This window comes from Paramisgurnus dabryanus, chromosome 1 (assembly GCF_030506205.2).
Source record: "Paramisgurnus dabryanus chromosome 1, PD_genome_1.1, whole genome shotgun sequence".
Lineage (NCBI taxonomy): Eukaryota > Metazoa > Chordata > Actinopteri > Cypriniformes > Cobitidae > Paramisgurnus > Paramisgurnus dabryanus.
Genome location: NC_133337.1, coordinates 50153082 through 50172780, shown reverse-complemented (window position 1 = coordinate 50172780; position 19699 = coordinate 50153082). Strand labels below are relative to the sequence as shown.

The 19699-nt window shown below is 37.6% G+C and overlaps 1 protein-coding gene across 2 annotated transcripts in view; it reads right to left on the bottom strand.

Moving 5' to 3' along the window:
• The window catches only part of atrnl1b (attractin-like 1b), a 116120-nt gene that overhangs the window by 18530 nt on the left and 77891 nt on the right, over positions 1 to 19699 (bottom strand). For both annotated transcript variants that reach the window (XM_065262926.2, XM_065262927.2), the window contains one exon: positions 5462 to 5569. In XM_065262926.2, the coding sequence (XP_065118998.2) occupies positions 5462 to 5569 (108 nt within the window). The remainder of the gene's footprint in view (positions 1 to 5461; positions 5570 to 19699) is intronic.

The following is a 19699-nucleotide window of genomic DNA, read 5'->3' as shown; positions in this document are numbered from 1 at the left end:
CAAGCTCAACCCAGGCCGGCCCAGGCAAATGCATCTTTATGTGACCTGAGGCCAACGCAGGCTGACCCTGCCAAGGATTGTAGATATGATAGGGAGCATTTCTCACTAAAGAAATGCTGTCTGTAATTTCGACTCTAAAGAGAAATGTTGAGATCAAATGTTGCGTCAATACATTAAGGGGTGTGGTCCTGGTCAAGACAATCTCCTGAACTCCAAAATGAATGTCAGAAAGGGAAAGAAAGGTGATTTAAGCAATTTTGAGCATGGCATGGTTGCTGGTGCCAGACGGGCCGGTCTGAGTATTTCACAATCTGCTCAGTTACTGGGATTTTCATGCCAACCAATTCTAGGGTTTACAAAGAATGGTGTGAAAAGGAAAAAACATCCAGTATGTGGCAGTCCTGTGGGCGAAAATGCCTTGTTGATGCTAGAGGTCATAGGAGAATGGGCCGACTGATTCAAGCTGATAGAAGAGCAACTTTGACTAAAATAACCACTTGTTACAACCGAGGTATGCAGCAAAGCATTTGTGAAGCCACAACATGCACAACCTTAAGGCGGATGGCCTACAACAGCGGAAGACCCCACCGGGTATCACTAATCTCCACTACCAATTGGAAAAAGAGGCTACAATTTGCACCAAAATTGGAAAGTTGAAGACTGGATAAATGTTGCCTGGTCTGATGAGTCTCGATTTCTGTTGAGACATTCAGATGGTAGAGTCAGAATTTGGCGTAACAGAATGAGAACATGAATCCATCATGCCTTACTACCACTGTGCAGGCTGGTGGTGTAATGATGTGGGGGATGTTTTCTTGGCAAACTTTAAGCCCCTTAGTGCCAATTGGGCATTGTTTAAATGCCACGGCCTACCTGAGCATCGTTTCTGACCATGTCCATCCCTTTATGACCACCATGTACCCATCCTCTGATGGCTACTTCCAGCAGGATAATGCACCATGTCACAAAGCTTGAAGAATTTGAAATTGCTTTCTTGAACGTGACAATGAGTTCACTGTACTAAAATGGCCCCCACAGTCACCAGATCTCTTCTTCTTCCTTTATTTCTTAACGCCATTCCAGCATCTACAGCTATATTGATGGCGAGAACCAGGTAATCCATACACAAGTTTATTCAGACAAGTTGATTTATACACAAGTTGGGGGAGGGACAATTTGGTATCTTCAATTTGCCTAATTTGCGTGTTTTTGGCCTGTGGGAGGAAACCGGAGTACCCGGAGTAAACCCACGCTGACACAGGGAGAACATGCAGAAACTCCACACAGAAAGCCCACCTGCCCTAGCCGGGGCTCGAACCTTCTTGCAGTGAGGCTACAGTGCTACCCACTGAGCCACTGTGCCGCCCCACCAGATCTCCATCAACTGCAAGATGCTATCCTATAAATATGAACCAACATTTCTAAAAAATGCTTTCAGCACCTTGTTGAATCAATGCCATGTAGAATATAGGCAGTTCGGAAGGTGAAATGGGGTCCAACACAGTATTAGTATGATGTTCCTAATAATCCTTTAGGTGAGTGTATAAGACTTTAACCTGGATTTCATAGGCAGGGTCACATATTCAAAACATTATTTTGTTGAATTTTGTTGGTAGTTAAAATGTATGTCAACACAACAGCAAAACCCCTGTATCTTATAAATATGTTAACTACAGACAGAAGATAAGATACAGACACACATTAGTGTGGCGAACCGTCTGGATTGTCCTCTTTTATATTAGCAGGTTATGCTTAACAAACCAACGGCACCAGATGCTGTCTCATTAACCTTTATAGAACAGAATTGCTCTCATTTTCCTCCTTTCACCTTCAGCTGCTGCCAGATCCAAGCAAAGTGGGACCAACATCTGGATCTGCCACAACAGACTCCAAGAAGTGTCAATGTTGATCACTCTGCTTATGATGAATCCCGGGGAAACAGCAACATGAGGGGCCACATATGCTAAAGAAAACATTAGCCAGATTGTGTGCTTAAAGACTTAAACTTACTTAGGATCTCAGAAATGCACAAATTTGCTCCTTAATACGAATTATAAGACTCGACTGTGGACAGTAGTGGACAAAAGAGCTGAGAAGCTCTACTAAACATTGATTTTTTTGGGCCTGTCTGCGCTTAGTTAAATATTCCAGTGCTAAGCTCTATATCTTCAACCCAAGCTTAAAAAGCTATTGTAATCAAAGCTTCGGGGGACTGAGCGGAGAGCTGAAACAGATGTCTTTAAAATTGACGGTTCCAGGCGGGTCTCCCGAGGCAAGCCGGTGTTCCATTGGCAGCTGTTTGGGAAATTCGCACTGGTGAGAATTGAGCCTTCAAGAGGCTGAGGAATAAACAGCAGGAATCCAGTCACAAAAGACATCTCTCCATCTAAAGGTGACAGCACACAGAGCCACTACAACAGCGTGTATTTCTGGTTACATTCTTGACTGAAGAGCTTTCGGGCTAACATAGTCTCTTGCCGTATCCACCTGTTTCTTGACGTAAATGTGGGCGCCGCCATCTTTGAGCTTTCCGGTTTAAGACTTCCGGTCACAAGTGTGTTTTATATTTGCGCATTGAAGACCTGTCACCTTCGATCAACAACAGGAAATGATTGAATATATCTTCATATATCAAGCCACTTCTTAATTTCATCCTCACACTGGTTCATACATGGCAGGTGTAGTAAATATTAACTGTTTAAATCATGTTTTATGCGTGCTCCCACTACACTGTTTTCTACCGGCTAGCTATTAAACCGGATGTCTCGGACCGGAAAGGAAATACGTCACATCACTTACTTCTGCGTTGTAGAAAAAGGTGGATAGCATAAACACGTATATTTATCCACTTGGCAGATGCTTTCATCCAAAGTGACTTACAGTGCATATACATTTTATCAGTATGTGTGTAGCCTGGAAACAAACCCATAACCTTTGCTAATGCAATGCTTTACCAAATGACACAAAAAAGATGCTGCACTTCACTTATAGCAGAGAGGATGGCTTGATAAACAAGCGCTGTTAACAAAAACTTATTTTGAACAGCTGGCTTGTGGATGCAATTTCACGCGACTTAAGTGGCTCGAAAGGCAGGCGTCTCAATAAATAAGAAGTATGTGCTGATGAGAGTGCGTCTGAAGTTTGTGTAAAATGGTCCGCGTTTAACTTGTGTGCAGCTGGAGGATTGACGAGAATGTTGTTTTCTGCCTTCTTCATTTGTGGTGTGTCCTCCAGCAGCCTGTAATGTTTGCAGAGCACCACTTCACTCTGCACTAATGGATTCTGAAGAGACGCATCAAGTTCATCAGGTGTGTGTGTGTATAATTGCTATATGTTTTTATATATAGCTGCACTTATATTAGAGATGTCAAATCATAAACTGTTTCTGTTTGGAACCGCCACAGCAAACAACATAACAAAAATGTGTAAAGTTTATATGTACTACACAAAAAGAGTGTTCAAAAAGTCTGTCTGTCCATGTCTGTCTATTTATTTGCCTGTCTGTTTGGTACTTTACTGCCATGGCAAAGATCTTAAATGCTACAGAGATACAATGCAGTACCATATACAAGTAAGGGATAATGTATAGGAGTCAGGTTGTGCCCTGACAGTGTGATCAGGACCTGATCTGAAGCGGAGGGGCTTACTTTGTGATAACAACTGGCTGCCTGTACATTATCCTGCCTATTACACGGCTATTTACCTCATAAGTAAGGTAAGGAACATTAAATATTGATTTGAAATATTTTATTAGCAATTTTTTTAACAAATGCAGACCTTCTACGAGGAAAACCTGTTTAATTTCGGTTTTAGAATAAGACGTTTAAATGTCACGAACACACTATTTGGTTTAATGATTTGTAAATATAATGTCATGTATGTTATTATAAGACATACTGATGTTCACTGGCGGCCGGTGACTTCTTTTTTCGAGGGCGCATGATGCGAAGTTCTTCACAACATGTTGTAGCCTGTCTGTGGTTTGTAATTTCAAAATATGTGTTCTGCGCGTCAAGTGATCCTATGTGCATCACGTGTCTTATCAAAATAAGTGCCTGCTGCAGACGCGTCTAAAGTGTTTATGATAAAAGTGACGCTCGCATTTGTCAGATACTTGTGTAATCTCATGCATAATTAGAGTTTAGTGTTTTGGGAGTCTCTTGCATGTATTTGTGAACGTAAGCATCTCTTTTATCATGAACTGTTTTGACGCGTGTGCAGCAGGCCCTTATTTTGACGCAAATGGTTTACATAACGCACCAAACACATATTTTGAAAACACAAGCCACACACGTCGCTCTGAACACATATTTTGAATTTGCGCCCCTCGGAGGAGCAGTCACGAGCCGCCACTGCTTATATTTAATTTTTGTGTAATATTAAACCGTACCTGTCTAGCAGTATCTGGCTTACAGTGTGTTATTAGTTTCAAAGGTTGTTATCTCGGAATGGCATACCTTGGAATGACGCGACTGGCCAATCAGAATAAAGCATTTTAGAGTGCAGTGTAATAATGATTTCTAATATATTTTAATAAAAATAGTCAAAATAATTTTGTGTTCCAAATGTTCAGTGTCTATATATCTATCTGTCTGAGCTTGTCCGTCTTTCTATCTGTCATTGAGTACGTTTACATGCACATAATAAGCGGATAACTATTAAAAATCTGCTTATTATAGAAAACTGTTTTCATGCGTTTACATGCAAATCAATAAGCCGGCTATGCAGTCAACTGCGTTTACATGGGACTTGGAGAATTATCAGTTTTCTCGCAGGCATTGACGTCACCACCTATAGTACATAATAGTCGATCAAAAAGCCGACGGCATATCTGTCTCAAGCTATATTGTTGTATCTCTTCTCGTGTCTGCAGAACCTGTAAATGTATTTTAACAGTTTTTCTGCCAACTGCTTTAGTCGAGCGGAGACTTTTATGCATTACTTTGCACTTAATTCCGCGTGTGACATTTATCTTTCATACACGGAGACAGGCGCAGATGGACAAAACCGTGAGAAAGCCGGTTAAGGTGTTTACATGCCACGTGAAATCGGCGTAATGAGCAAAAAACTACCTGTAACGATCGGTTTTTGCTTACGCCGTTTATGGGCTTTCCCCGATTAAAGAAAACCGTTTTACGCGTTTACATGACCCCACGTGTTATCAGTTTATTAAGCATAATCGGCGTAAGACTGTGCATGTAAACGCACTCATTGTCATCTAGCTGTCTGTCTGTCTGTCCATCCACATGTCTTAAAATGGTTAGAGTCAAATATGCAAAGGTCAAATAAAACATTTGCATTAACATAATTGCAATATTTCATAACTTGCATCAATCCCCTCAAACAAATTATGAATATTTAATGCATCAGCTAGACCTATATACTTTAAGTTGTAAAATAAATTGTAGCAGTAAAACTTAAAATGCTTTGGGTGAATATTGAGTTTACAGGTCACACTCACCTCGATCCCTCCCTGGAGAAGCTCTACTTGTGCACCGGCCACATCCAGAGTCACCGCGACCGAGGCGAAAGGGCGACTTGCCATCTGCTGCCTCTCCCTCATCAGTTGCTGTAGTGGGCAGAAAGTGCAACCATAAATAAATGTACATAAAACTGTCAGATAACCGTCTAAAGCTTCAGATGACTCTTAGCAACTTTGCCTCTCTTTGTTAAAAATATCAACAGCAAAAAGAAAAGTGGTTGAGGCATTCAATCTGACAGTATAAGTGAAACGCTTCAGTTCTTGGACTGAAATGTTCATTGAACGCAGAAGAATCAAACAGCATCCGGTTCCTGGTGCGATTTAAACAAGTGTGAAAAACTTTACAGGGATGTGATAAGTATGAGATAAAGAAATGAAGTAGGAAGAAGAGAGGTGAGCAAAGACAGAAAAACAAAGTGAAGAGAGACAAAGAGAGAGAGGGAAAGAATTAAAGCGAGAGAGGGCATTGATGGCACTTTGGCTGTATTCCAGTGCAGACAGAAACAGGTGGTTGAATAATTCATTTGTTCCATATAAAAAAGTTTGGAGGACCTGGCTAATCAAATGCCTGTGAAGACTGGAAGGAAATTTCTCTTGCCACAACATGCATGACAAGCAATTATTTTGCCATTGATTGCGTGGCCATCAGTATTCCAGTGGTGGACTTTAATTAATGATGCATTGCCTGTAATTTCTCCATTCCAATGACTGGCTTGCTGCCCCAGTAGGGCTTGCAACCTTCATACGAAACCTCATCCATAACAGAAGCCACGGTTTATTTTGTCTCTACGATGGAGCTGGTTTATCTATTACGTGCACACTTGCATGGTTTTCTTTGTTTGTGCATTCAAAACATACTGGAATAATATCTGCCCACAAGCACTTTTGAAGCCGACATCAATTTATTTATCGATACCAACTCTTCATCTGACATCAGAATGTGTGGATGTCAGTGCGTATTGGTCAATGTTTGTGTGTGTGTGACAGTGGCACAAAAGATCAATAAAACACAATATAGAAAACTCAATCACCCGGTTCTACTTCATGTTTGAGAATTCCACAAGGAGCACTGAAGACAAATGTTCATTGAAACATTCACTGAGCAAGTCTCCAAACACTGTGTAAAGTGCGTTTCATTGCATTTCATTATTAACAATAACATTACAATACATGAAAACATATCACAAGAAAGACAAACTTTGAAAGACTATTCCACTATTTGAGAAAGACTCCAAATCGAGTTCTCTCACTTTTATGAGATGGAGTCGTAGGTGATGCCTCTATCATCTCTAGATAACCAATATTAAAAAAATAGTGTGTCCCTCACCAGTGGTCAATCGATATCTAAATGAAATGCAGGCTGATTTGGGTACCAAGGACAAGGCTGATTGTTATTGGTTTTGTGACGAAGTGAAATGCACTGCATTAAACTCTAATTGTTTCATAAACTGCCAGCGTACTGTCACTTGCTTGATTTCACAGTAATTTTGCATCATCTTCACGTCTTCACAAATTTTCTGGATTCCATACACACACGCGTACATGTACATAGTTTTCCAACACAGTCTCACACCCATGGCGTCAATATTTGACGACACTTGACCATGCGTCAATATGTTGACGCGGAGGGTATACCCTCCGCGTCACTTTTTGACGAACTGGGGACTTCAATACTATTAGGTACGCGAAATTAAACAGTTGTCGCCTGACATTGGGGTTAGGGATAGGTTTGGGTAGGGATGTCATTATGTAAATCTAACCCTAAACCGACGCGAAAATGGTAGAAAATGGTAAGAAAATAGGAAAGAGAATTTCGCGTACCTGATAGCATTGAAGTCCCCAGTTCGTCAAAAAGTGACGCGGAGGGTATACCCTCCGCGTCAACATATTGACGCATGGTCAAGTGTCGTCAAATATTGACGCCATGGGGTGAGACTGGGTTGAGTTTTCATACACGGAGGAGAGCACAAACAAATGGCACAGAGGACAACTGATTTGCTTAATGATTTTGTAGGATATATACACCTTAATTTCACAAGGAACATGTGTATATTTGTATAAATTAATATAATCAACTTTATGTACAGTAAAATGGTGCTTTTTATATTTAATTCACTACAAAAAGAATACTGATAAAATGACTGTTAACATTGTCTTTTAAGAAGTGGGGGATCAAAAAAGCTTGCATGCACTTAGAGGGTTTTGCAGCAACAGACAAATAAAATTTGTACCAATAACGTGTCATTTCTGAAAATAAGGTATTTCAATTACTGACTAATAACCTGGTAACACTATTTCGATAACCATTTTAAACATTTTACTAAGTTAATAACTTTGTTACTACTTATTTAACGACCAATCTTTAGAGTATTAGTAGATTGTCTGCTTAATAATTATCACCACTTTATTTTAATGGTTCACTTAACAGTACATGTGATCTTTGCATTACAGTATATTGTGATCATTTTACCTGTCAACTTATTCCACAAACCATAAACTCTTTCCTAACCCTACCCTTACAGTCTACTAATAATCTAATGAGAGTTAATTGACATGTAGTCACAAAGTTATTTATACAATTATTAATTTAAGTTGTTTAAACTTAAACATTTCAGTAATTTAAACTTCTTTGACTAGTTAGAAGTTGCTATAAATTATAAAAATAAAGTTGTAATAACTTAAACCAGTTATCTTAAAAAATAATTATACCAACTCCTCACTAGTCAAGAAAGTTTAAATGACTGGTTGCACTTACATTTTAAGTTTGAACAACTTGAAATTCATAATGTAGAATATGTTAAGTGAACTATCAAAATAATGTGTAACCAATAACCTTATTTACCTTCATTACTATTAAGATAAAATTACTTTAACTCTTTCACCGCCATTGACGAGATATCTCGTCAATTAAGAGAAAACACTTTCCCGCCAATGACGAGATTTTCCGTCTTTCCGCAATACCGCAACTTTTCAAACCCGGAAGTATTGCCCTATGGCAAGCGGCTGCATGTCCGTGTCTGTTTTAAAGATCGCTCTGAATGGGATCTCTATGAAAAGTCCGTCACAAAAATGGAATTATCTCTGCTTTGTGCTCAAAATGTGGTGTTTTTGCAGAAACCTACCCATATTCAAAAGCTGATTACAAAAGAACCACTGAAGGTAGGATGAAACGGTTTTTGTTGTTTGAAAGCAGAGGGTCTGTTCTTTCATTTGGTATATTGGATGTTTATATATTTAAAGAAGAACATTTTCTGGAAGGCATTAAACTTTGGTGAAATTAATGAAAAACGCTGGCGCTGGCTGGCAACTTTTTTAAAAAACGTTGGCGGTGAAAGAGTTAAAATAGGGATGGAACGATTACCGGTTTCACGATTAAACACGATAAAAATGTCCTGATGGTTAGTATTATCATTTAAAATGTAATTATCATTACAACCATGTTTGATAACCATGATTTTGAAAACTCGCTGTAAATCCTGTCCAGCCAGAAGCAGGCGCGCACATGCAACATAGTTTTTTGCACAAGAAGGCATTTAAGGGATAATGTATTGTATTCATTCACGGTAAACTTATTAGACAGATTTTTACCACAGAAATAATTTCAGGGACATAACATATTAAATTGTGATTAAAAATGTTTTCAGTGTGTGTATCCGTTCTTTTTGAACATTTCCATCTCATTTTAGCAAAACCATGATAAAATTGATAACCGTGACAACTTTGGTCACTATAATCATGATATGAAATTTTCATACCGTCCCATCCCTACTTTAAAATGACTAATAAATAATGCTTTACAAGAAAACATGTCAAACGCACATAGAGGGTTTTGCATCTGAACTCTTCATATGTTACTTTGCAAATGAAGACATACAATGAGCCACCCCTCACCAAAGGTGAAAGATGCATAGTGGAAACATCTCACGTTATAGCAAAGTATTTCCATTATCAAGGTGCACCTCCTCTAAAGTGATTTAAACAGATGATTACTGTCACTTAAACACAATTTCACTTCAAATCTCTCAAAGTCAGTCTAACCTCAGAAATTACAGAATGAAGTTCTCCCTGTGCCCATGATAAACATGAAACGCAGGAAGGTGGCACTGTCCTTGACAATGCACGTATCGCGCCGGCGGCCCTGTCGTCTGCGGGGGCGTCTCTTCGGCGTTGGCACAAAGAGGTTTCCTCAATGACTTCCTCTCAAATGGGCCCTGATGGTACCACAGTAATTAATCATTTATTATCTTTTCTATTAATCACCACTTGAGGACTGTAACGGCTGATCCTAGCGTGACCACGTTCATAATGAATTTATCAAAGCTGTGCACACTCCTCGAGCCACAGCTTTTTAAAATATGATCTGATCATCTCTCAATAGTGAGTGACACCAGCCCACAAACAAATTGCATGCGAGGATAAAATCTTGGAAATGTGAGCCCTTTTAAGAAGTTGTGTTTGACTAACTGGACATATTTGAGCAAGGAGAGCCATGGTACAGATGTAGAGAAGTCTTGCTTGACCACAAAGGATCAGTTTACCCAAAACATATTTTAACACTGGGTGTAAACTGGGCCGAAGTAAAAGATAATTAAATGACATTGTCGGCTGTTATGTTTGATTTCTTCGCAATGCAGTGTTGCCTTCAAACACAGACGACAAAGATGGAGCAAAATCAGCACATCGTGAGAGCGCGTGCGGCACAACAGTAGAGACTTGTGGCATGCTCTCATTTGTGCTAATAGATCTTCTCTCGGAAAACAGCCTGGCTTTGTTGACAGCCAAAAAGCACCATCTGCAATTTATCCATCTCTCTCTCCCTCTCTCCATCACCAGCTATTAGTCATCAGCCGCACTGCCTTTACTAGATCAGTGGCATCTCCATAACAATTATGCCCGACAAAGCCGGTCCATCACTGAAATATCTGTAGATGCATGCATGTCACCACACACTTGAGGATGCAGCTGCCCTTTTCAACTATTGAAAACATAAACAGTTTACGCGTTAGACAAAAACGAAGCCAAGAGGGTGTGCCAGCATTTCAATCAACAAGTTTTGCTGCAAAAATGTTCTAACCTTTTGAATACCAAGCGCCGTAATGGCAATGGTTTGCTCGGTGGTATAAACAAGCTGAACACGAAAACACACAACACATGTTGTAGGGGTTCGAACTGGAGTTAAGGTCAAATTTGTGTTATTATTCTTTGAAACGCTCTTAAAACCTTGCCCCGGGGTAGCACTGTGAAAACTTCACAGATGTGAAATTGAGATTGATTGTCTATTGATTTTTACTGTAGGCATCATGTTAAACCCTACAAAACCCCTTCTTTATGGCATTAACTTTGCTGTTAGACATTAAGCAAGGGCTTAAACTTCAAAACCTTTTTGGCCATCAATTGCAAACTTTAATTAAATGGTTTTCCTTTTTTGAAAATGACAGACCTATACAACCCACACAGAACATGGTAGACATAGAGAAACACAGTTCGCAAATTAAGATCAAAGTAATCCTACACGACAAATAGATCAGACCACATTGCCACTTAATCTAGTAGAGAAACAATAACTGTGCTAAGAGATGTCTGAATGAAATGTAAATTTAATTTAGGTGTGCGTGGGGCAAAAATTAACGTGGGGTTAGTTGTAACACGGACTGTTTACATTGTTGCACAAGGTTGAGCGTTTTGTTTTCCGGTGTGTTTTTTTACGCTGCCAAAAGATGATCTCCTGCAAATTATTGGAAATGTATAATGTTTTCAAGAGAGTTATTGTTAAATGAGTGTTTTGGTGGCATGCAAGTACATTTTTCATCATATGTTTTTTTGGTTTCTAAGTTGGGTGTGGAAGATACTAAACCAATGCTATGTCATATTAATCAGTGTCTTGTTTACTAAAACATTGCATCCGCTTGAAATGTCTGCAGCTCTTAGCAACTTTTTTGGTGGGCTTAAAAATATTTTGACCCAGAGGGGTTAATTGTAACGCTGTGTTACGATATGAAAACCACTTAAGTTAGCACTATTCTTGCCGTGTTTTTTAAATAGCCTACACAAATAATTGCTGGCTGCCAACAAAATAAATGTGCCTGTCTTATCAAAAATCGTGTGTCAAATTAATTTTTTGTTCATATCTTTAATATTAAATGAATAAGGTCATGTCAAAGATTGAAATCATAATGAAATGAACAGCTAAAATCAGACTTTAATGCTCATTATCTCAGAATTTGATTATTAAACTGTAGTATGGTTATTACAGACTGGGTCACATATAAAAAAATTTTTTGTCATAATTGTGCTGCTTTTTCTCACATATTTAGACATTTGCATCCATTTATAATTGAACTATTGTTAGAAAAGGGCTGGATGAATGAATACAGTGTGGATACCTGTCTATTATAGACAGATATATAAACAATATCCACTTCAAGTATTTAGACAAAATAGTATTAAAATATTTGCCTGCAAACTTAATTTTTAGCAAGTGTTACAACTAACCCCCTGTCTGTTACAATTAACCCCACCTATGGGGTAAGTTGTAACGTTTGAACTTCTGTCACGTTTGGTGTAATTGTCCAACAATGGTAAGTACTAGAAATAAACTTCAAATGTTCATTTGTAACAGAGATGTGTGTGTTGCTTGTGTAAAAATATAAATAATCAAACTCAAATTTTTTTTAATGATTGAGTTAAAACCAAAAAGTGTTAGGTTGTGCCCCGCTCTCCCCTTCTATTATTTGTGTATTCGTGCACATTTTAAAGCAATCATTACTGAAAGCAATATAAATGTAAAAAAAAAAAACTTGAAAAAGTTTATTTTGACAAATGTTACTAATCAAACAGATCTGTAGAACCATTCACTTCCTTTGTATTTTTTTCTTACGATGGAGGTCAATGGTGCCCCAGATCTGCTTGGTTACAAAACATTTTCAAAAAAATATTTCTTTGCATTCAGCAGAACAAAGAAATGAATACAAGTTTAAAACAACTTGAGGGTAGAGTAAATATAGTGAGAATTTTCTTTGAGCAATTTTGTGACCCAATACAAACAAACTCATAATGTTTTCTTCAAAACACTCTACAGAAAAAAAATGTATAAAAAGCTAAACATAACATACATAAATTCTAACAAATTATTTTGTGTAGCAGTTGTGTAAATGAAGTAATCATCCACATCTCATCAAATTAATTAGTATTTCTGTGTATCTGCAAGAATTTGGCAATACAAAACGCGATGCAGGGATTGCGATATAATGCAATGCGCTACAATGCGATACTGTATGCAAGGCAATATATTGGGATATTTCTTGTATGTTTTAATGGAATAGAATAGACCTTTTGCATGTTTGCAAACAGAGATGACTTTTTTTGTGGGCGGAGCCCAACTGGTGGCAGAAAGTGAATGATTCTCAATAGCTGTGTGAAGTGTTTTAGCGTTAAACTGTGATTTTTATGGATCCGGTGTTCTGTAGAAGTCTGTTTCCCCTATATTTCTCTTAAGTGTGATGTTTCTTATAACGTTTTCACCAAGTTACGTTTATTTTTTAAATAAATTAAAAGTTTAAATGGCTTGGCTACTGATATGTGTGCATGTATGTAATGTACATGTATTGTTCATTATTGGTAAATCAATTATTTTTACAGTATGAATCGCTGAAGTACTTATAAGAGCAATACTATCATGTATTCTGTATAATATCATTTATTAAATATTTCATAATTTTCCTGTTTTCAATTTCTTCCTTATATTTATAGCCTACGTGTTTGTTCTAAAACTATTATGTTTACATACAAATTAATTTGTATAGGCCTGTTTATATATTATTAACACTTTACATCGTGTGTGTGTGTGCTATGTTTATATATTTATTAGTAAACATCATAATTTAGAACAAAGGTAAAAAGAAGTAATAGCAAACGAAAAAAATATGAAAACTTTAATAAATGGTAATATTATTGATAATATGAACTCATTCAAATCTTTAATCTTTCTAAATAAATTATAAACGTACCGTGGTGAAAACGCAATAGAGGGAACAGACTTCGACAGAACACCGGATATCTTCTCTAATTATTTTCTATTCAAATTATTAAAAGATTTTCAGATGATTTCATCACTCCAGTCTGTCCAGTTAAGGGCTTATTGCAACCATAAACACCTACATTTATCTTCAAATGGTGTCTTCGACGACGGTATACTATAAAAATGAAGGTCATCTATTTTGGCATTCCTATTCTGACACTCAACAGCACAAGAAGACATTTTCTAGAGAGTTATATTGGTCGTTTCACTCGTGTCTCATTCATTTCCACTGGTTTTCTGCCACCACATGCGCCCGTGACGTAACTGTGACGTTGACTCGCAAAAGGTCTATAGGAGATCATTTTAGAATAGCTGTCATCAAGAACACGCCCCCATATGCACACCTTAGAAAGTACCTCCTGTCACTCGTCAAGTTTAGAGATAAGATGACTACTATAGTAGTGGCTAGGATGTACCCACAAAACCACTGCCTTGAATCTTATATTCAATTTTTGAGAATCGATACAGTATGGAAAATATACTGATATGTACATGTATTGATATTTCTTGATACTTATTTTAATCAGGGCCTCTGGAAATAAGGTTTTAAATAGCCTGGGACATTTCTCCAGAATGACATGGAAAGATAACTTTTCAGACATCAAACAGATTAAAATCTAGATGGCAAAAAAAATAAAAAAATAAAAGCACTCCATGATCTCATGACAAAACAAACACTGCAGACGTCTTTGTAGTCTAAATTAGGTTTCCCTGAAGGAATACCTTCAGTACATTTGTTCAGGAGTATATTTAAAGCAATCCACTTAAAGCTCCGACCTCTAAAAATTCATCTGCTAACTTTTCCAAGAAACATCACGTGGTGATGACCTGATTAGCTCTTCAGAACATGGATTATGAAATTGGCTCAGTCGGTTATTCAACAAAGGCCTCCCTATTGACTGCTAACATAAAGGACACGTCACTTTCATTGGCTCAGAATTGAGTTTGACATTGATCTGTTATTGTTACCAAGTATGTAGTGGAGGGCCATTTAATTACATGTAGTTCTATAGTGGGCATGCTGTCCACACAATTTTTTTTAAAACACTGTTGCTTAACTGTAAACGAAAGAAAAACCTGCAGATCGTTCATAAAGTTTTCAATTATTATGCCTTATTAAACGTCTCGTTGGAATGCTTAGTTCTGATTGGCCAGTCACGACATTTGTGCTTTGCTTCGGGTCACCGTCTTTCTCCAATTCGAAAGAGAGCTTAGGCCAATCGCAAACATGCTGTAGACGAAACAGAGGAAAAGCTTTTTCTTTTGTAAAAGCAGTGCAAAGGTTGTGGTTGTCAATTCCAAGGAACAACACATACTGATAAAACGTATTCTGTATTTTGAATGCACTGCAAGTCACTCTGGATAAAAGTGCCCTCAAAAGACATAAACGTAAGTGTTTTTGTAGCTTGAAAAGTGAGGGTGAGAATCTGTAAAAAAGCTTCAAGTTTTCTTGTAAGCATGCGATGAATGAAGTGGGAGTACCAACATCTGAGTCACAAAACCTTGGAAATCTGAGATTCTCATTCAACTGATGCGTCCATATTGCCACTGAGAGCTTTCTCTCCCTAAGACTTCATAAAATGTCCTCTTTCACCAAATTCTCCTTATCAATTTGTGTCACACAGGATCCTACCCCATTAATTAAGCCAAGAAATAAAGCTCTGAAATTTAATTATACCATAGCGGAGAGACTGTCCCGCTTTTATAGTTATAGCTCAATAGTTCAAAGCCAACTGTTACGTTATTGACAGGCTTAATATCTATAACCAACCAAACAACCATTAGGCAAATGATCATCACTTAAAGTCATTGGAAAGTGAACACAGACAAAGAGCATGGAGATGAAAAGCACCGCTGTCATGGGCGGTAGGCCAGCCAGACTGCTTTTATACTGGGGCAGGTACTATGACCTTTAATTAATATTAAAAAGAATGAAACTCATGGTTTGCTCACTTTGCTGATGCCCTTGAAAGAAAAACTAGCTTTATAACACATGGCTCTATCGCAAAGATAAAAACTTATCAGAACTTCACCATTTTTCATAATAATAGATACTGCCAGAAAAAAAACAGAGCATGTACTCAGCAAAGAAGAAATGTACACTGTAAAAAAAATCCGTAGAAATTACAATGTTATTGCAGCTGGGTTGCCGGTAATTTACCGTAGATTTACATTTATGTTATTTACTGGCAAGAGTTTGTTCTAAGTTAAATACATTTGAAATATTAACAAGTCTTTATCTTTACAGAATAAAACTATACAATAACAGCCTCATGCAAAGCATTCTGGGAACCAGAAATCATCATCAACCTTTTTCTGTTTTTTGCTTCAGATTTTGTTTCCCAGAATGTTTAGCTTGATGCTGTTTTTTAGTTTTACTCTGTAAAGACAAAGACTTGTAAATGTTAAATGTTCATTTAACTTTGAACAAAATATTGCCAGTAAAAAACATAAATTTAAATTTACGGTAAATTACCGGCAACCCAGCTGCAATTTCTACGGAATTTTTTTACAGTGTAATATATGCTGAAACCATACATTTATCATGTCTATAACCGACCAAAATAGATGCAGACATCAACAACTATTATTACACTAAAAAATGCTGGGATAAACCCAGGCTGTTGGGTTGTTTTAACCCATTGTCAATTTAAATATTTTCTGGGTTAATTTAACCCAACGGCTGCCCCGTCCCTTTTTTAACCCAACGCTGGGTTGAAAATAGGTCTATAGGTCTATTCTTTAAAAAACACACAAAACAAATGTTAAAAACAAGTACTAAGAAACAAACATCAAGATGTGGTCAGGGTCCTTCCTATAGCAAGGTACTACACCTTCTCTTACAGTTATAGCGAATTTTTTTTAAAAGAACCGCCCCTCCACTTTTAAAAAAAATGCACATGCGCAACACTCCTCTTCCCGAGAGGGAACGCCTATTAAACGCATGCAAGAGAGACAGAGAGCATGCAGGAGCCTAGTTCTTCTCTTCGCTCTTTTTACAAGTTGATGTTGGCATGTTTACCATGTCTGCGCGTTCGTGACTTGTGCCAGGCTAGCATCGCTAATCATAGCTTACATCAACTTTTACTAGCAGTGATTTTAAATGGATTTCTCCAAATAGCATGACAAACTTTACCTGTCGAGTAGAAACTTTGCGTGGGAAGCCCAACCTGTGCTTTTAGCGCACGCCAGCGTGTAAAATATACTCCCAAAAATGCTCTGGTCTTGTTTCTTTCTTCAGAGGCCTTTCTCTTCTTGTCATACAATTCGTAGACACCTTTTCTCAGACATTTTGGAAAAACATGGTGAGAGTGCGAGCTTCAACGAATGGTTAAAACCGTAGCCCACCACACATATACACCTGAAAGTGCGCATGCGCAGAAAGCGCACCTAGAGACGAGCACGTACGATGGCCTTATGTCAACATATCATCAGAATGATTGACAACTGGGATGACCAACAGTCTAGATGATCCACCCGGAAAAAGAAAATCTTCCGCTATACCTTTAACATTTATGATATTTTTTTATATATAAAAAACATACTACTCTACATAATATCCAAAGGGCGATTATTGATTTCCCAAGACAATACTCTTGAAGTGCATAAATGATGAATGCTAAGACTTCCATCCGGGGCAGAAGGTACATCTCAATTAAGTGTTTAAGTGCTTAATGACATAAAGTAATAGGCAACCTACCAAGGCTTGTAACAAGCTGGTTAAATTTTCAGCTTGTTGATCATACCTGCCTGTACACTCCACAGGCTGCCAACATCATTGGCTTGCGCAGCTGGTGTATAGCAGTGTTTTAACTTTGCCATTTACACTAACTCTGCAAACTCCAAAAATCTGTGGGTGTGAAATGTAACATATACGTGTAAAATTTAAAGAATATTGCTCAAAAGTGTGTGTGTGTGTGTGTAAGAGATGTAAGATTATGACATCACACTGTGAAATGTCAATGCCCCTCCAATCTGTTCTACAGAAATCATTCTTCTCTACAATGACATTTAGGGGACATGTACACCAAAACTTGTCATCAATGTTAATGAGCACAAACACACCCACACGCGTCATTAATAGCGGTTCACTTCCTCGATTTAGTTTGATTGTGTTCATATCAGCAGCTAACTGTTTTCTTGTAAATTACCAATTTTTATCGGGCTCTTACAGTATGTTTAGGTTCAGTAATTTCACTTTAAAGTAAACGCCACCGTTTTTTAATATTTTACTATGTTCTTACCTCAACTTTTTTCTATGCGTGCACTTAATCTTTGTACAGCGTGTCGTGAATGTGTTAGTATTTAGCCTAGCCCCATTCATAGGATCCAAAAAAGGATGAATTTAGAAGATACCAAACAGCTCCATGTTTTCCCAATTTAAAGACTGTTACGTTAGTAGTTACATGAGTAAGCATGGTGGCACAAAAAAAAACATGGTGATTTTTTTAAAAGCAGATAAAAATGAGAACTATATTGTATGGCGGAAGAGCACTTAGTTTGCAACACTTCGACCTATCCACATACCTATCCACATTGAATAAAGATAGGTATGTATTAATTTGTCTAAGTTGAGGTAAGAACTAGGGGTGCACCGGAATTTCGGTCGCCGAACATTTTGTCCGAAAATGGCATTATCGGTTTCGGGCCGAAAAAAAAAAATCCAAACGAAAATGTCAACCAAAAATGAATGTCAACCGCGCCCCTCGCATATGTGCGCTAGCGCTTGGGTTTCACTCATGTAGATCAGTCGTCACCCACCCCCCCCTTCGTGCTCAAGCAGGTTTCACTCACGGTCGATCTTTTTGCACGCATCTGCAAAGATTAAGCATGTCTTGATGTGTTAACTTTAGAGAAAGTCACGCTAATGTGTCTCATACTTTAATCCATTAACATACATTTGGCGAATAAAGCATTGAAACACAACGTAACGTTTTTATGTGGAGCGACTGTTGCGCAGTTTGGGATTCACCCTCCGTCTCTGTGTGTGCGTGCGCGTTAAAGTGCCCTCAATAGTGCACATATGAGAGAGACGCGTAAAAAAAAAAAAAGCAAACATAAAATCTCTCTTTTATTGACAGGGCACATATAAACAAAATTATCTCCACAGTATTCTTTTTCTAATAAAAACATTTGTTTATGTCTTAAGTGTATGTATAGAATACAGTCAGAAACCAGTCTTAAAGATTAACATACTTAAGTCTGTGTCATTAATGTTAATCAAACAACCCATGACAAAGAGACAAATAGCTCTAAAAATAATAATATATTTATTTATACAATAAAGACAGTTTTATGATTCATTTAATTTGATTTCTGTACCTAATGCTAATTTCAGACCTTATTAATGTACAACTTTTTTCTTTTTTATTAATGTTTGCAATTTCTTTATTGTTTATTAGATTTTTCCCACCCACTTTTTACTGTGCCTCAAAAACTGTAATGTGATCCGAACTGTGAGTTTTTTGATCCGTCACACACCCCTAGTAAAGTTAGTACACAGTGATAGCCATAAATGCAATTGTAGTAATAATTGGCATAATAATTTCTTTCTGTGTTTCGGTTTTGGTTTTCTGCCTTGGTTTCCATTTTTTTTTTTTCGGTTTTCGGTTTTGGCCAAGAATTTTCATTTCGGTGCATCCCTAGTAAGAACATAATAAAATATTGAAAAACTGTGGTGTTTTTCTTTAAGGTTAATAGTCAGTAATTGAAATGCCATATTTTCACAGATTTCACTTTAGTCATTTCATTTTAGTCGTTTGGTGCAAGATTTTTTAGTAAAAACCTTTTTTGGCTCATCCAGTCAGTCAATCAATGCCATAACAACATCTAGTCTAGTTAACAATTAAGTTACCCATTAAGTTACATATTAAAATACTCTATACTGTGAACAGTAATAATTTGAAGGAGCACAGAAGGGCCATGCAACCTTCAATTTGAGTATATTTGCTCCTCTGTACTGAACTGTATGAGACCGTACGTTTGACGAAATTTAATAACCCAGGACAACACAGTGTCATTATTCTTAATCAGGCCTGTTCCCTATTGTCCATTTATTTTTTATTTCAGCATGAGTTTCCCTTCACCGGCCCGAACTGCAGGGGAACGGTTCTGTCAATAAGAAATCATAAAACATAAGG